The sequence below is a fragment of the Nothobranchius furzeri genome, chromosome 6 (assembly GCF_043380555.1).
Source record: "Nothobranchius furzeri strain GRZ-AD chromosome 6, NfurGRZ-RIMD1, whole genome shotgun sequence".
Classification (NCBI taxonomy): Eukaryota; Metazoa; Chordata; class Actinopteri; order Cyprinodontiformes; family Nothobranchiidae; genus Nothobranchius; species Nothobranchius furzeri.
Genome location: NC_091746.1, coordinates 37,027,534 through 37,045,764, shown reverse-complemented (window position 1 = coordinate 37,045,764; position 18,231 = coordinate 37,027,534). Strand labels below are relative to the sequence as shown.

The window sequence follows — 18,231 nt, the reverse complement described above, 5'->3', positions numbered from 1 at the left end:
TGAATACCTTGGAGACAGAACTCAGGGCACAAAAAGGCCCACAAACACCTGGCCCAGCAGGATCAGTCTGCAATATCAGAGCTGTGCTTCGAACGGGAGAATTTGGAGTCTGATTTTCAGATATTTAGACATCTTGCCCCAGATTGGATAAAAGCAACGCGACTCTCCCACTGACTGTTTGCTCGGGGACGTGGATGTTTTATCTCCACAAATAAGCTGGAAGAGCTTCTGTCATATGTTTGAGTTGCTAATGTTAGCAGTTAGCTTCTGCTGAAAGAGATGTCCTCTGCTGATTCTGGACGCTAAAATAACAACCTTCCCGTCTGACACAAATAAAAGACAGAAAATATGATCAGAAATGAACAATTGCATGTTAGTTATTTTCTTTTGCTGGTGACACATTGAGAATGTTACTGTGGCTTTGCGCAGGTCAGCAAGAAGCATCTGGAGTGACTGAATAATCAGCGCTCTCCATACTTGAGAATATGCTGAATAGACGTGAGAGAGGTGCACAGACTTGGAAAAGAAGGTGGAGTAACTCCACATCTAAAATAAAGTCTGTTAATTGATCATTTCAGTGGTGTGTGTGTGTGTGTGTGTGTGTGTGTGTGTGTGTGTGTGTGTGTGTGTGTGTGTGTGTGTGTGTGTGTGTGTGTGTGTGTGTGTGTGTTGGGCTCGATAGCTGAGTCAGTTACTGTATGAGGAATGTCTCCCTGATGTTTCTCTGTTAGGCATCTTTTTTTCCCCTTCCTTGGGCTGTTCACATGGGCCCCCAGTGGGCGTAGGCCCCTGGGCCCATGTCCATAATGCCCATTGGATAATCCAACCTTGTTAGAGGGCCTACACGATGTGGTTTATACCCTAATATACACACATAAAAGGTTCAAAACTATACTCGTATCCACTTTTTGAAAAGGCAGCCAGCGTTTTGCCACCTGTATCTTCCATCAGGCCAGTGATTCTCAGGTTTTGGAATTAGACTTTGATTTTCTAAAGAGTCCACTCTGTTATCCTTTGGATCTGAGCTTCCCAAGCTTTTACCCTGGATGTATGAGGCCAGAACAGTCTCAATAAGAATTAAGTCACACAACGTTTTCCACAAATGCACACGTTCATTCGGAAATCCACATTCTGTGTTTCACAAATATAATTCGGAGGAACACAAATCCACACGCTCATTCGGAAATTCACACTCTTTGACTCATAAATATAATGTGAAAAAATAAGTCACGCAACATTTTCCACAAATGCACACGCTAATTCTGAAGTTCACACTCTGTGGTTCACAAATATAATTTGTAAGAACACTTGTAATATAAACTCAGATCATACGAATTGCTGAACGTGCATTTACGAACAGCTTCTCATTTGTGAACCTTTCTGCGTTTGTGAGTGAAATCTGTGTGGTGCATTCACGGACAGCTTCTCATTTGTGAACCTTCCTGCATTCGTGAGAGAAATCGGTGTGCTGAATTTTGAGACTCTCCTAACGTCGCAGGTCAACAAACGTCACCATTGGCTAATGAACCTGTCAATCAAATATATGCTTCTGCCAGGGCTGTTCGCTTTCAGCCAATGGCTCCTTATGTTACAGAACAGATCTGCTGTGCGCATAAGTCGGACACAATTTCCTGCATGTGTAGCTCGGGGGTGACGATGGATGAAGATATCGCGTTAGCGTTCATACTTGTTTAATTTTCAATTTTAATTCTGGTGCCTGTTAGCAGCTGAAACACATCATCACGTGCTTGTGGATATCAAATATCGAATATGAAAACATGACTGTAATAATAAGTAAAGGTTAGCAGCTGTAGCTTCAGTGTGCTCATAGGAAACATGACAAAAGAACACAAACCACATTTCTCTTTATGGCCTATATAGTTGTCATCATTAACGTTACATGATTTACAGAATACATGTGACCAACTAACATTTCATGTTCTACCACCGGATGTTTGGATCAAAATATGAACCAATCAGATCTTAGATCAGGTGAGAGCCAGGCGTTTCCCATCATGCCCAAGGTTTTGCAGCCAAGGGAGAACAACTGCAGCGCCTTGCTCCAAAATCTGCGGCCGCCTTGATCTCAAGTGGTTATCGTTGCCTACGTATGCATGACGTCAGAGCAAGTCGGCGTCAAGTCGGACACAAATCTAACCGGTTACATTACATTACCAACGCTCCACCATATGGGTGGCCTCTTAATAATCTTATTCAGAAAAATTATGCATTTTTACTAAGTGAAAGCAAACCCGTTAGGGGCAGAGACCTCTTGAAGCTCATATTAAACATTGTCTGCAGAGAAGGTAAGAGAAGCTAGTAAATCATCAGGCCTATTCCATGGGAGTGACTCTGAAAAGGAGCAAAAGCTCCAGGTCTTTATCTTGGCAGGTGTCTCTATTCTCCTGTGTTCAGGCTTTTGGTTACATCAGTTACTTTTCCTTTTAATGAGCTGCATATATTTCTAACACAGCCTTCAGTGACATCAAGAAAAAAAACTTTTTAATTGTAAAAGACATTATTCTCATTCTAAGAACAAATGAACAAACTGTGTGTGGGTATGTGTGTCCAGTTGCAACTTAACACAGACTCAGAAGCATAGAGAATCTTCTCACAACACCTAATCATCCCTTGATCAAAAAACCAGTAGATAGAATCTTGTCATGTTATTCCATTTAATAAGTAGATGGACGGAGGTATAGTACAAGTTTTCAAGTGTAATGAAGATGATCGCAGGGTAACACAGTTCCCCTTAAATGTTGAGCAAAAATTATGAAACGAGACAAAATTCAAACAATAACATGTAAAAATAAATGGATCTCCTGATAAGTAGGTGCTTCACCTTTAAATGTTTTTATTAGAGCTGGATACACAGGAAGATGCATGTTACTAAACCAACTCTAGCAATGATAGCACATTTACATTTTGAAGAATTGTAGCATAGATTAAGTGGACAGCAGCCTTTTCAAATACATTCCTGGTCTAAAATAAATCAGGCTGACACAGCCTTTAAGGAAATACACAACTATAAATGAATTTAGAAATCTATTTTGGGGTCTATCCTTTAGCATTTCATATTTACAACGGCAAATCCCTTGAATAACAATATACAGTACATTAACCTTAAAATGGACCACTCCTTCACTTTTTAACTTCCTTCCTTCCTGTCTCTTTATTTTCTTTCTTCCTAACTCCCTACCTTCTCTCTCCTTCCTTCTTCACACATGTAATCATCTAGCCTCAAGTAAGTTCTCAACATACTGGACAGTGTGAAGATATGTGTCCACTCCCAAAAGAGTCTGAATGTTTCAACGGATTAATGTTGTCCTGCAGTTCCAAAATTTCATGATCTGTAAGAGGACTGTCCAGTACAGGGACATTGATCCCAGGATGAGGTTCAGTCATGTATCCATTCTCCTCCCATTCAATCTCTGGTACCGGTATACCCTGGAAAAGGAAAGTGTGTATGAGCATTGTGCATAATGAATCTCAAGAAAACACATTTAATAAAGCCCTATCATGACCTTTTAACAATTACTTAACATCAATGATTTCAGGCAGAACCTAGCATCTCCATTATTTCATAAATTATTATTTTTTTAATTAATGGGCTACTTTTATGTTAAAACAGCAGTGAGAATATCACATCTGGAAGGTCTAATGCCTTGCATTTTGAACTTGCAGATGTGTCATGACTTTGTAATGTCATGACATTATAGTTGACAGTGTCCATTTCAGTAGAGGTGCACACAAACAGAACTGTAATTTCAACAGCCATTTTGTCTTGAATCCAAGAAGCATAGAGCAGAGGTAGATTATCAAAGTGTTGAACATTTGATTTTTAGTTAAGGATCAACTTGACATGTGATCAGTCATTTTAACAGAACATACATTTGCCCCTGGATCAGAAACAGGATTCAGAGCCTGGCCCAGATGCCACAGCTGATTTGGTGTCATGTTTTCCTGTGTCCTGATTGGATGGTTGTCCCACGCATCTCTAAAGACATCCAGGCTGGCCTGGATGCGAGACAAGAAAATATAGTGGCAACAAAACAGGTGAAGGATGTTACTGATGTCGAGCAAGTCTTGGTCTTCCAGAGAGTGCAGGATGTTGTAATATAGACCAGTAACACTCATGAAGACATCACGCCACAGGCGCTCGATCCTGGATTTGGAGGGGGATTAAATAAAAGAAAATTATTAATATACACACACATTTACATGTCCATACATCCGTTTTCAACTTGAGTTATCTTTTGAATGGTCGCAGGAGGACTGGTGCCTATCTCTAGCAGTCACAGTGTGAGACGAAGGGTACACCCTGGGCAGGTCAACAGGCACAGGCACGCGCGCACAGACACAAAGCTTCCAAATTAGGTTAAACTCACCGTTGATTGTGTACACTTTTTCCTGCAATGAAGCTGTTGGTGTCAGTTCCACGAACTGAGAACATTAATTATGCAACACCTACATTTTCTCCGCCATGATCTCCTCTCACCATGAAAAAAAAAACATTAGAATCTTGCTTCAAACATTTTTAATGCACATCTATAACAATCTACATCAATTTGAGTCTCACAGAAATTTCCTTATGTACCTTGCTACTAAGTGAGTAAACAATGTGGCATTATTAACCCTCTGCTGGGGAAATATTTTTTGAAAGAGGGAAATGTTCACCCCCCCCCCCCCCCCCCCCCCATAGATTTTACTATATGACCTCAAATGGCATGTTATCTTTGGTCAATAACACACTTTAGGCAAAAGCAGATTTGTAACAGGGTAACAGAGGGTAAAGTTGGGAATAACATGAATACCTCAGAGGAAAGCCATGCTCATTCACAGCTTCACTGAAGAAGGCAAGGTGGGTGTCTGCCCGGTTGTTGTCAGCTACCTTCAGGTACATGATCTATGTAATTCAAGCACAAACACTCGTCTCATATGACACATTTTTATAGGGGTCAAAACAATCAATTACCAAATGAAAGGTACAACAGCCATACAATAACATGTTAGATAATTAAATAAGTTAAGATCTGTGAAAACCAAAAATAGCAATTATCTTCTATGAAAATATCTCAGTTATTAACGTTCATGCTTTGGAGCAGAAAAAGTGCATGACAAATATTTCAAGCTCAGTTCGCTCCACTCTGATGGTCACCTGTTCCAGCCAGATACCTTCTTTCTAGGCATTCAAAGTCGGAAACTCGCTGAGTAAACTGGGTGCTTAGAGGAGTATCTTCAGTTGTTTAAGACTGAGGGTAACGCTGCACACGCTGATTCGACTAGCATGGATGCTAATGATGTAAACATAAAAGAGGGCTTGCTTCGTCTCGCGCGCTAACGCCGCAAAGCACTGTGGGATTAGTAGTCTTATTAGCAAAATCGCCCGGCGGGCCAGTTTAATATTATATATTTGATATTTGATTTCGCGGGGCAAATAAAAATAGACCAAGGCCTTGAGTTTGACAACCGTGGCCTAAAAAATGGTACCTAGATACGCTAACTAAACAAATGTTCACTTGAGTTTAGCTTGATGTTAAACTAGATGAAGAATGGACCAGACTTCACGTAACGTCTGGACTGAATTTAACATAAAACATTTTACTTGATCATGAAGAACGCTTCTACTCATAATTCTATAACATTGCATAAATTACAACGAGGGAATAAGATAAAACTATTACTCACAGATCGTGACCGGTCCATCCTGCTCTGCCGTGTGAACTGCAATGCGCATGCGCACAGCAGATCTGTTCTGTGACATAAGGAGCCATATGATTGGCTGAAAGCGAACAGCCCTGGCAGAAGCATATATTTGATTGACAGGTTCATTAGCCAATGGGGACGTTTGTATACCTGCGACGTTAGGAGAGTCTCAAAATTCAGCACACCGATTTCTCTCACGAATGCAGGAAGGTTCACAAATGAGAAGCTGTCTGTGAATGCACCACACAGATTTCACTCACAAACGCAGAAAGGTTCACAAATGAGAAGCTGTTCGTAAATGCACATTCAGCAATTCGCATGATCTGAGTTTATATTACAAGTGTTCTTACAAATTATATTTGTGAACCACAGAGTGTGAACTTCAGAATTAGCGTGCGCATTTGTGGAAAATGTTGCGTGACTTATTTTTTCACATTATATTTATGAGTCAAAGAGTGTGAATTTCCGAATGAGCATGTGCATTTGTGTTCCTCCGAATTATATTTGTGAAACACAGAATGTGGATTTCTGAATGAACGTGTGCATTTGTGGAAAACGTTGTGTGACTTAATTCTTATTGAGACTGTTCTGGCCTCATATGGATGTGTCATGATGTGATGGTGGAGATGATGGACCATGTGTGGTGGAGAGTTCCAGGAGGCAGGAATGCTGGCACGGATAAAGTAAAAGATGAATTTAATTACAGAACGGGAACGGCAGGAACAAACACAACGATGACTTGAAACAACAATGATCTGACAAAGACTGGCACAAGGAGGGAGGTATAAATACACAGGGAAATCAGGAACACATGGGCAGGCTAACAAGGGGCAGGTGAGGAACACAGTCAGGAAGGAAGGGGCAGATCGTGACAGTACCCCCCCCCCCCCCCCCAAAGGGGCGGATACCAGACGCCCACAAGGCCACACAACACAGGAGACTGGGAACACTTGACTTGCCTTGGGACAGGACCGGGAAGACTTGACACGGACTCGAACACTTGACCAGGAACATGAGCACATGACCAGGAACACGAGCACTTGACTGGACAGGAAACAAACTGCAGCAGCAGACGTGGGACCCAGCAGGAACTGCAGCAGCAGGCATAGGACCCAGCAGGAACTGCAGCATGAAGGACCTGCAGGCATAGACCCTGCAGGCGTGGACCAGGAAGTGGGACGAAACAGCAGGAGCGACGTGAGGAAACCAGGAGCGGTAGCAGGCACTCGGCAACAGTCCTGAGCAGGTGCACACCGTGACTTGACTGGATCCAACAGGCGGAGGCTTGGGTGAAGGGAAGCAGAACATGGAGCAGGAAGACCAGCCCTACCACCCCGGTGAATGTTGGCGTGCGTAGGGGGTTTTACCTCCATCAAAACTCCAGGGTCCTCGGCTTCCATCGGAAAAAACAGGACGGGGCAGAAAGCAGGAGAGGAGAAGGGGTTCGACCACCCCGGGAACGAGTAGGATGCGCCAAAAACTCGAGTCAGAATCTCCCTCTGCTAAACGGAGAAAAAAGAAAAAAATAACCCTCCAGAACAGATGTTGCAGAGCTCACCACAGGTCCAGGTTGGTCAGATCATTCTGTCATGATGTGATGGTGGAGATGATGGACCATGTGTGGTGGAGAGTTCCAGGAGGCAGGAATGTAGGCACGGATAAAGTAAAATATGAATTTAATTACAGAACGGGAACGGCAGGAACAAACACAACGATGACTTGAAACAACAATGATCTGACAAAGACTGGCACAAGGAGGGAGGTATAAATACACAGGGAAATCAGGAACACATGGGCAGGTTAACAAGGGGCAGGTGAGAACAATAAGGGCTAATCAGGGCAGGAGAGAGACACAGTCAGGAAGGCAGGGGCAGAACGTGACAGGATGCTGTCGTTGCTGATACATCCGGATTATGGTGGCAAAGGAGTTAGTGCCTGCTGCAGGAAGTGGGAGTGAAGTAAGACTCTGGTAAGGAGTGACTTGCTCTTTTTTCACCTGCCAGTCTTACTCCACTCCCACTTTATGTTTGAAAAATGCAACAAATGCTTTTGCTTGGCAGACTGAGAGGGCAGAGCTGCTAACAAATACACACAGAGACTCACAACAACATTTGTGACATCATAATGTACTAGCTAATGTCATAGTGTACCTCTTAGCCAATAGCGATGACAGATTTAAATTCAAATGTAGTGCATAGTTTTTGCCTGAAGACAGCGCAACACTGTCAGTTTTATGCAGAATATTTAAATTTGAACTAAGATGTACTAAAGTGCCAAATTCTTGACTACAAGTATCTTCGGCACAGTTAGACACTCGTTTATATAGTTTATCAGCAAAAGAAAGTTGATTTGGAGGATGACTTGCTTTTTAAGTAATGAAGCGTCTTAAAAATCTCACTAACTGGCTTAATTGTCTCACTATTATTTTGTTTAGAGTAACTCTGTTGATCATACATTTACATGTATCTTGTGGAATGAAAGATGTGGAATTAAATTTGTGCATAACATCTTCTAGATCGAGCTTGTCGTTTTGACTGACTGTGGCCTCTTATTTTTGCTTGCCTCAGGTTTAGTAAAATACACGTAGAGTGACATTGTTAGAACTTACCACTGGTAGAAGATATAGTAAAAAATAAATAAATAAACTAGTTTGCAACAATCCAGCAAGGAGCTATTACTTCCAAAGTCATAGCTTTAGATTATTTGATCCCTTTGTTAAAGTTGTGAGTTGTAGCATGACATCAGCATGGAGCGGTGGAGAACATTTTGAAATTTGAATGGCTAAAGCTGCCGCGGCTGCTTCCCCTTTTGGAAAGAGATGAAAGCCACACCTCACACCATGCACAAGAACACAAAGCGTTAGAGGAGAACCACTATGGCTGGATAATCTTGACATTTTCCTGCTTAGACATCTCAGTTATCTTCTCTGCCTTCATTTGGGTTATCCTGCTGATAAATCGTTTTAATAAAATCTGCAGTGTTCAAGCATTAAAACATCAAAAACCAGCAAGAAACCGGTACTTGCGATTGTTGCTAATTCCACAACTGGTTAAAACAAAAGACCAATGCAGAGCAAGGTTGAATGCTACATTAATCAATTAGCTCCGATACGCAAAGGACAAATCTCTTTTTGTTCCCCTCCCTCATCTTTCACAGTTAGCCTGAGGTTTACTGATTGACATCAATTTAATGCAGGTTGGGTTAGCATTCAAGCTAGACTAATGTGCATCAGAGTGCCACCCCGTGGAGCCTGCTGGAAACTGGGCTACATTCTTAATGATTGCCAGCTTCCTTTATTGAACAATGCCAATCTATTGGTCAAAGCTGTAGCCTCGCAAATTGTTTAGCTGTAGAGGCTGAGGGAAATGTAAATTATGAAATATTACTTCATATAATTTAAATAGGTCAAATAGTCAAATGTAAGCAGTCTTTGAAAGTTAATTTATAATTTTTAAATTAGGTACCCAAGGTTTAAGTATTTTAATACGTTTGGTCAAATCTTGATTACAACATTTTGTTCAAAGGAACTTGCTCACAAGAAATCCATTTAGAAAAATTGTCTTCATACTTTATAAGTGGTTGAAATATCTTGACCATAAATTTTCACTCACTAAAACTTTCTGTTTGTTTTTTCAGGCAACATCAGCACAAAAGCAACTTGATGGAGAAAAATAAAGGAATCCCTTTAAGATGACACGCACAGACCCACCTGACATACTGGTATCAACTGTGCATCAAGATATAAAAGTGATTCCCATATCTTCACACTGCAAGTCTCTGCAGCCATCCAAACAATGTGATTTTGTGAAATACAGCACACTGGAGGACAGGAAGAGCAAAGTCAGTAAGAGGCACTGCCGAAACTTTGACTATCAATCATTGGAGAGTCCCACGTCAAACAAGAGCTTCATGGAGTCCCCATACAGGAAGGCTGACAGACAGGCAGCCAACCCTGATGTTGCCTGGAATGCCTTGGGACGCCAGCAGAGATATCGCTTTTCTGCCCCAGACATTTTCAGCAACAGATTAACTGCTCAATCCTTGGCTGCAGAAATGGCCAGTGAAGTAGTTGCCCCAGAGCATAAAAGAAGGACCAGGTCAAAAAGTGCCTCTCGGGTCCAGACCAGCCTCACTCCTGTGTCTTTTGAAGAATCATCGTCTTCAGGAAGGAAAGGCAGAGAGTCCCAAAGAGCTCCAAGAGATTCTCATTGGAGACCTCAAGTATCACCACGTAGGGAGTCATCCTATGCAGCAACAAGGACTCATATGCATGAAGTACATCCCATTAAGTTGCAACCTCAAACTGGTGACAGCTGTAGATATTCACCACACTATGCTTCTGATAAATTTGAAGATGGAGGTCTGGATAAACCAGCAACTAGCCCTCATGTTAGGTGTCGAGTAGACATTAAGCCTGATGGATTGCATCATTCAGGACGGAAACAGACTACTGCTGCTCCACTGGACTTTCCCTGGCAAAGGCACCACAGTGTGGGGAGGAGTCTGACTGTGCCACGTCATTTCTCTTACTCTAGGACCCCAACTCCCACTGACTCAATGGGTGCAGAAAGCAGGCAGGCCTATCAATATTCCAGCAGCATGCCAAGTAGTTACCTACAACAAATGGAGCATCCCTCACAAAGAATGCCTTCTTCAGGTTACTATGGTAGAGAACGCCGAGCTCATTCCAGTCCTAATGTGCCAACCAAGTTCTTTTATGCAGGTGACCCAGGAAGATATGTGACTACTGTTCCTCCACAACCAAGCTCTTATTTTCATGATGAACGTTACACACCAGGACAAGCATATTCTCCAAAAGTGCAATATGTGCAAGATCCAAGGACTCAACTGGTGCATGCTGTAGCTTCAAGACCACATTACCCTGAAATGGAGCCCTATTCATACTCTGTGCAGACAGGGTACCCCAAACAATATGCAGCAAGTGAACCAGGCCCGTATATTATAAAAACACCCCCAACAAGAATATTTTATGGTGACGATCCAAGATCTTATCAAATTCAAACTGCACCACCAAGATTTTATTATTCAAGTGACATGTATGCAGTGCCACCAGAACACCACGTTCCCGCAAGGGCATATTACACTGAGGGCAGAAGACATGCCAGAACTACTCAGCCACAAACAGATGACTGGTATGGCTCAGATGCATCTGGTTATTCCACCAATCCAACATCTTATACTTCTCAAGTCACTCCAACCAGAGTTCGGCAGGAGCCTGTGCTCCCTCCATGGTATGCCACCCCATGTGTAGAACCTCAAAGAATGGGCACAGATTCCAAATCTTACTCAAGGTCTTGGGACAACATTCTCAACTCACGTGTAGAAAGAGAACAGCCTTTCTCTGTTCAAAGAGGTCAGAGCTATGATGATCTTCTTGACTCCAGAAAGCCCTCTACAGCCACTGGTGACAAGCTACAACCAGTAGTAGTCAACCTTTCTACTTCCCCAAGACGATATGCGGCCTTATCAGTGTCTGATAACTCACTCATAGACAAAAGCCCAACAGAAACATCAAAAAGCACTACCAGTAAACTCTGGTTTGTCACTCCTGAGATAACGATCACTGATAATGACATTAGACCAGGGAATCTTAACAAGGTTGAAGGACGTTCTGCAAGTTGGGATATTCTTAACTCTCGAAGCACCGAAAATCCAGAAATGTCTCTACGCGATTTTGAAAGTCCAGCCAAAGAGAAGACACACGACAATGCCTCACTTCAGCAGAGCCTTGAGCAGCTTGATGAACTTCTAGCAGATCTTGTGACTGACTACAAGCCGCCAAGTAGAAGGGCAAGTGAGGACATTCTGGATCAAATAAAGAAGTTAATTGACGAAGAAGAAGCCGTATCTCTGTCCAGAAAAAGCTCAAAGGCAGGTGCAGAAGAACCACCTCCCTTGGACAAACAGCCAACTTCAATCAAAATAAATCCTGATGCTTTTTGCGACCTGGATGGAGCAAGTGATGCCATGAAGACTGCAGAAGAGTGCTCTCCTGATCAGAGCCCAGATGAAGATGATACAATGATGTGTTCTAACAACAAATGCCGAAGAACAGAGACCCTATTTAATGCTTGTTTGTATTTTAAATCCTGCCACAGTTGTTACACCTACTACTGCTCCAGGAACTGCCGCAGAGAGGACTGGGACATCCACAAGGAAAGCTGCTTGTATGGAAGAATTGGGAGCATTTGCCGCCACATCATAAAGCACTGCCGGGAAACTGTTGAAGTCCACAAAGCCTTTTCCCGTATTGCCAAGGTTGGTTACCTTTCTCGAGGTAGGGGGGTTCTTTTCCTTGGGTTTCCAAATCCTGCATCATCCAGTAACTTCCTGCAGTACGGTCTGGATAGTTTACCTATGTCTCCCACATATCTATCCCTGCGAGAGCTTGAAAGTTTCAAGGATAATCTGGGTGAGTACTGCAAGGAGCTACAGGAAGCTGGTAAAGAATATGACCCAAACGAATGTTTCATCTTGAATGTATCCATTGCTGTGGGCGAGCAGCTGCCTGATGGGCCATCACCAAGGAATCAAGCACCAACAGTAAGAAAATATGCAAAGGTCGCACTGGCTTCCTTTAGCCCCGAAACAAAAGTTCACAAAAAAGAAAGTGATATGGAAACACTCATCCTGACGCCACCTCCAGGAACAGCAGACATCGACAAAGAAGGGGAAGAAGGTCGCAAGGCTAGGGAAATTTGTTTCATCAATATTCAAAGAGAGTTAAGAATACGAGGGGTATTTCTGCGTCATGAATACCCACAGGTGTATCAGCAGCTCTGTGAATTTGTGGAGAATAACAGAAGGTTCACGCCCACAACCATATATCCAATCGATAAAAGGACTGGTAAACAGTTTATGTGCATGATTATGGCTGCCTCAGAGCCCAGGACATTAGACTGGGTTGGCACTCCACATCTCCTTGATGACATTATTTAAGTGCACCTTTTGTTACAAATATATATGTATAGAAATGCATATATATTGTTGCACATATTTATATATTGATCAATTACAAGCATTTGTAGATAAGTATTTTGTTATCAAAATGATATACATTCATGTCTGCTTGGTCAGTATTATACTTTACCAAACAACTTCCTATCAGGTGCAGAAGAAATACAATATATTAGGTATTTATTTTAACCCTAAATACTTTAAATCCACCACAAGTCATTTTGTAGTTAAGTACTTTTATGAGACATTCCCTTTGGTGGGGAGCATCTAAATGGACATTCTCGTGTTTTATTATGTCAGGTAAACATGTACGGAATATTCTTTTGATCTCAACCTCTGACATAATTTTACACATCTGTGAGTGCAACACAAATATTTTCATATGTGACTTCAGCGGTGTATCATGCAGGAAATATGAAACAATATTTTCTTAGCTGCGCAAATACTTTCTATGCAAAGCTGTTTGAAGAGTTAAAGACTGCATTCCTGCAGATGGAGTAAATAAATAATATATATATATATATATATATATATATATATATATATATATATATATATATATATACACATATATATTATTATTATTATTATTATAAAATGTATCTAAACACATCTAGAATGGAACTGTTGAAATTAAGATAAGATGTAAAGATCTCCTGTGGGTGTGTCAACTCTCATTATGGGTGGCTGAAAATAAAACTGTGCTTCTTGAGACATCTATGAAAATGGGCACACGTGTTTATTTTTAGGATGGTGTACTCTACTGAATTTTTTTTCTATGTTTCTGTCTAAGTAATACTTTGAAAAAAAATTCTAATTTTTGGGTTTTCCTGCTCTGCATAGCTACTGGAGCAGTGCTGGACTTGAAAACTTCCAGAACGGAAATTAACATGGTGCCAGTTACAAGCCAGTTGGTGCTGGCCTGTACTGTTCAATTTAAACACTGTGAATAGTCAAAGATATATAGTACAAATAAAGAATAATAATGAAAAAAAACTTGGCAGAATGCCAACAAATAATGCAACTCCATTTAAGATGAAAGATTATGAGTTGTTTGTTTTTTAAGAGATATTTACAGAAGAAATGATAGACGTTATTGTCTTTAGAACAAAGTGAGCCAGGTTTGGCATGGTAGCTAAATGTTAGGCCACAAAAATGCTTAAATGCAAACCTAGATGTGTATTTGTGGTGAACTAGGTTTATTACATGTATGATGTTCTTTTCGGTTCTAGCAAAGCCACTTCCTTGCTTACTGGGTTTAGAACGTTTAGCCTTATTGCCTCATTCTTTTATTAAAACATTCCATCTCTTTGTGTTTGTAGCATCCTGAAGCTTCATTTCCTTGACAGAATACGTTGTATGTTTGGAATGCTGATCTTCCTCTAGTTTTAAGTGATTCCACTGAGGATACTTGGCTGAACATATTTGGACGATGTAAAGACAGTCAGCCAGTTGAGAAATCCTGGTGTCATATTGAATCTTCTCAAGTGGAATGACGGTAAGAGAAAGTTTGAAGCCGGCTTCCCAGAGTTCCATGTGTCTGTCTGAGAGGACGTGTTGTACAGGTGCTTGATGTGTTCCTGTTTTCTCTGCTTTGATCTCATTTCAACATGACATTAATGATAGTAACCTGCTTGATGAATGGGCTTGTGAAAGTGAACATTATTCTGTGTACGATTAAATACGTTTTTCATTTTTGTTACTACATGTCAAAGACAAAGAAGAAGAGACCTCACTAAAATGTTTAGAAAATCCTGTAATCTTGTATTTTTTATACTTTCAATATATATGTGTGTGTCTGTTTATAAACCATGCCCAATAAATGGAATAGGAACTGCATTGTGCCTTTTTTTTAAAGGACATCACTTGTGATGAAGTTGTTCTAACTACAGGGGTAACAATTTAGTAAAGATTAATAACGAATATGTTATGAAATGCTTTTAAAATGGGCACTTTTTCAATATTTGGGGAAATATTCAACTTGTGAATTTAACCAGTTTCTTCATCAGAAGAATCTCTGTCACCATGGGAATGAATTTCAGAGTCAACGATGAGTAGGATAAGGTTGATCTCATAAAATCAAACATTTGTGATCTGAAAATTAACCCCAACCCCAAGAGTCGGTGCGCACAAAGTTTTAATTGTTTCTCTGCTCCAACACTCTTGAATAGGTGGTTGAATTGCATCTTCAGCTGCTCATGGAGCTCTTCAGAAGCCCGTGAATCACCTGCTGAATAAAACCAGCAGGGAAACAACTAAAACATGCTGGATAAGGGGGTTGCCAACATCTTTGGTAACAAATCATATAAAGGTTTATGTGGAAACTGGAAACCTTCAGGATTAAATGTCAGACAGAGACATACATTAAGATTAAACAGTGAGGGAGGCAAATGAGAGCGAATGAACGAGGGTAAATTTGGGGAAATATCACATGTAAATAAAGATTTCAAAAGGGATAACCATCAGACCTGACCACATCCTGTAGCCAAAGTCGGGGTTTTCCAATAAGATTTAGCAAAGTGCTTGGGTACTGGTCTGGGTAGTGATGTGTCCGATCAGGTGGAAGTCCCAGAAGATGGGTCAGCAGGGAACCAGCTGACTGCTGAGTTCTGTTCTTATCTGGAGGACATGGTGGCGGACATCTGATGGGTCCGGATCTAACAGCCAGTGAAAGACGCCATGATGTTCGACGGATGATTCAGGCAAACTGAGATTCAGGTGAGCTGTTTAAGCACAGCCATGTTCTGTCTCCTGGTGTCAGAAATGTCTGAGTTAGGACAAGCATAGCAAAACGTGTTCATTTGAAACAGTAATGATGTGGTGATGTACTCAGACATAAACAGAGGCAAAAATCTAAATCCTGACCCCTTCTTTAAACTGGCCTATACTGAATCTCCTTGGTTAGATTTCAAACAACTCTTACCTAAAATAATGATTACACATAAATTCTCATGAGGAAAATGCATTTTATTTACAAGAACCAAAGCCGAAAGAGCACAAAAAAGCAAAACTACTTTAAATCTGGGTTTTAAAAAATTTGCATTTAATCATTAATGAGCTGCTGTGTTTCTGTGGAAGACACAAAGTTATTTCATGAATATTAAATGAACACAAGATATAAAGCATAAAATTATAAACAACCATTATTTGTCTTTAAACCACCTGGCAAAATGTTCGTGATCAAATCTCAAAGGAATGTGAGGGTCTAGGTTGGTGGTTTGTCTCAGTCTGTACTGGGACACAAAGGCTGGGTGGTGTTGTGTTCTTTAGTTAGGGGCCGTGGGAAAGCTTCAAACAAATAACCTTCAGCCAGGCCATGACCTGGAGCAGTTCATGTCAGGAAACAAAGAGGGTTTGTGCTACACAGCAGAAAAAAAGAGAATATACTGTAGGTCTAATGTTTTCTAATTCTTGTTCAACAGCTTTTAAGTCACACATTTGAATACATTTAAATGCTTGTGATGTTTCTAACAGAAAAATCATAAGTTACAGAATTAAAAGGCTGTAAACAAACAATTGTTTTAAATGCTACATCAGCATTTGGCCAGTTAGGCACCAGGGATTGGATCAAACCCGCAGGGACAATCAGAGGGCAGGTCTGAAAAAGGGGTAGGCAACTCTGGACCTTGAGGGTCACTATCTAGCATGGTTTGGTTCTTTCCCTGCTCCAACACACTGGTTCCGCTGTACCTGGACCCATACATGAATGATGCTTTATTATGAGCCTAATATGTGTTTGTGTATCTAACTTTTAGAGGTTTAGCTGCTTCAACACACCTGATTTTTATTCGAGTGATTAACAGACTTCTGCAGAGCTTAAAGATCTGCTAAACAGGTAATTCGATAAGTGGATCAAACGTGTTGGAGTAGGGAAACAACTAAAACATGCTGGATATGTGGATGTCAGATACCAGAGTAGCCTGTCCGTGTGGAGAGTACAATCTGATCTGCAGTCATCAGCTGGAGCAGCAGCTTCAGAGCCAGTGATTGCAAAAAGCTGATGAAGAAGTCTGGTTCTGCTCTCTGAAGCTGCAGATGTGCAGGTATCACAAAATCTAAAGATGAGACCACCTCCAAACTCTTATGATGGAAATTTGTTTGAATGGGTTTCACTTTGATGGTGTGTGTGCAGTGTATGTGTTTACACTTGTATGTAGGCCATGCCAGTATAGAATGTAAAGCAGAGGATGAAGCAGAGACCTCCCTCCTCTAGCTTCAATTAAGAGTGGCTCAGCATCCTTTGTGGAGACGTGAATGGGAGCATTCCAGGACATTTTAACAGGGTGGCCAAGATGGGACACGGTTCATGAAAAGAGAGGCTGACCCAAAGTGGAAAGCCCCTGATGAATGTGATGAAGATAAACACTTATCTTCTCTCTGCCTTGGATGGACCAGAAACATTCTCTCAGCTGAGCCTGAGTGTAACTTGATGGTTAAACATCTGAACCTGGCAAAAAAAAAATTCAAGTTCATCAGGGTGAGACATGGTGTTGTTACAAAGTCCCAACATCAAAACATCAGTAACAAACCATGACTGAAACATGGTCTCTGAAAAAGCATTTAGCTACTTCGGTTACTCTCTAGCGTAGATCAGTGAGAAACCGAGAAGCAGAAACAATATTTTATATAGATAAAAATCACAAGGTGCTTCAAAAGTGAATATATATATATATTAGGCCTGTCAATTGATTAAAATTTTTAATTGCGATTAATCGCCTGATTGTCTCTAGTTAACTTAAAGTTAATCACAAACTTAATTTTTAATAATAACTTTTAATAATGATTAAAAAATGTTTTTATTTCTAATATGGAGAGAATAAATATAATTTTTTATAAAAAAAATGTTTATTATAACTGGAGCAAACTCAAACATAACAAAGAGTTCAGAATCCTCCTGAGAAAAACAAAAATATTCAGGTTAACAACATTTTCATCCCAAAATTAATGCTTGGTATCGTTAAAACAGAATGAAAAACTGTGCCTACCTCCATTCTGCCAGCTACCTCTCTCTCTCTCTGTCATAGTGATGTGTCGGTCGCAAATGAACCGGCTCGAATGACGGAGCCGTCACCCCCACCCCCACCCCCACCCCCCACACACACACCCTTGTCTTGTCTTTGTGAAAACCACAGGCGAATGGTCAACACATGTAAGTGTGTGCCTAGACTGTCCACACACAGAGCAGTAGGGGCGGGAGGGAGACGAGAGAATGAGGAGGAGGAAAAAGGCAAGCGAGAGAGAGGAGAGTGCAACGAAGACGGTGAGAAAATGAACGACAACAGTCAGAAACGGAGCCAAATTTTGACCCATTTTAGTATTATAAACAACTCAAGGGTTGAGTGTAAAGTGTGCAAGGTGAAGATATCACATAGAGCAGGCTCCACAAATAACCTGCACAGGCACATGAAAACTGTTCCCCCATCAGTGCAGTTAGAAGAAAGTAGACAAGCACGGCAACCTGAAAATAAAGGTGCCAGTGTGTCTACTGCAACTGTTGCTGCTGCAGTGTCTACAGCATCATTCAATACACCACCTCGACCTACCCAG

The 18,231-nt window shown here is 41.1% G+C and overlaps 2 protein-coding genes and 1 long non-coding RNA gene across 4 annotated transcripts in view; 1 reads left to right on the top strand and 2 right to left on the bottom strand.

Moving 5' to 3' along the window:
* ajm1 (apical junction component 1 homolog) overlaps window positions 1-14,523 on the top strand; it is a 24,863-nt gene extending 10,340 nt beyond the window's left edge. The window contains exon 2 of the mRNA XM_015941735.3: window positions 9,343-14,523. Within this exon, the coding sequence (XP_015797221.3) occupies window positions 9,397-12,666 (3,270 nt within the window). The 5' untranslated portion in view covers window positions 9,343-9,396 and the 3' untranslated portion in view covers window positions 12,667-14,523. The remainder of the gene's footprint in view (window positions 1-9,342) is intronic.
* On the bottom strand, window positions 2,657-7,474 carry LOC139070457 (uncharacterized). Of its 2 annotated transcripts, XM_070552718.1 has the most exons (4): window positions 5,689-7,474; window positions 4,815-4,906; window positions 3,892-4,017; window positions 2,657-3,447 (listed from the first exon to the last, which is right to left on the bottom strand). In XM_070552718.1, the coding sequence occupies exon 1, from the start codon at window positions 7,012-7,014 to the stop codon at window positions 6,508-6,510; it is 507 nt and encodes a 168-aa protein (XP_070408819.1). In that variant the 5' UTR covers window positions 7,015-7,474; the 3' UTR covers window positions 2,657-3,447; window positions 3,892-4,017; window positions 4,815-4,906; window positions 5,689-6,507. The 2 variants fall into 2 exon arrangements, with proteins under 2 accessions (XP_070408819.1, XP_070408818.1); XM_070552717.1 differs by lacking the exons at window positions 2,657-3,447; window positions 3,892-4,017 and having other exon boundaries at window positions 4,691-4,906.
* Window positions 14,524-15,630: 1,107 nt separating the features above from the next.
* On the bottom strand, window positions 15,631-17,777 carry LOC129157039 (uncharacterized). Its single transcript, XR_008560430.2, has 2 exons — window positions 17,670-17,777; window positions 15,631-17,131 (listed from the first exon to the last, which is right to left on the bottom strand). It is a non-coding gene; the product is annotated as an uncharacterized lncRNA (long non-coding RNA).
* Window positions 17,778-18,231: the final 454 nt, after the last annotated feature.

Coding starts and splice junctions, on each gene's coding strand:
- LOC139070457 (XM_070552717.1), bottom strand. CDS start 7,106: ATGGAAGCCGAGGACCCTGGAGTTTTGATGGAGGTAAAACCCCCTACG.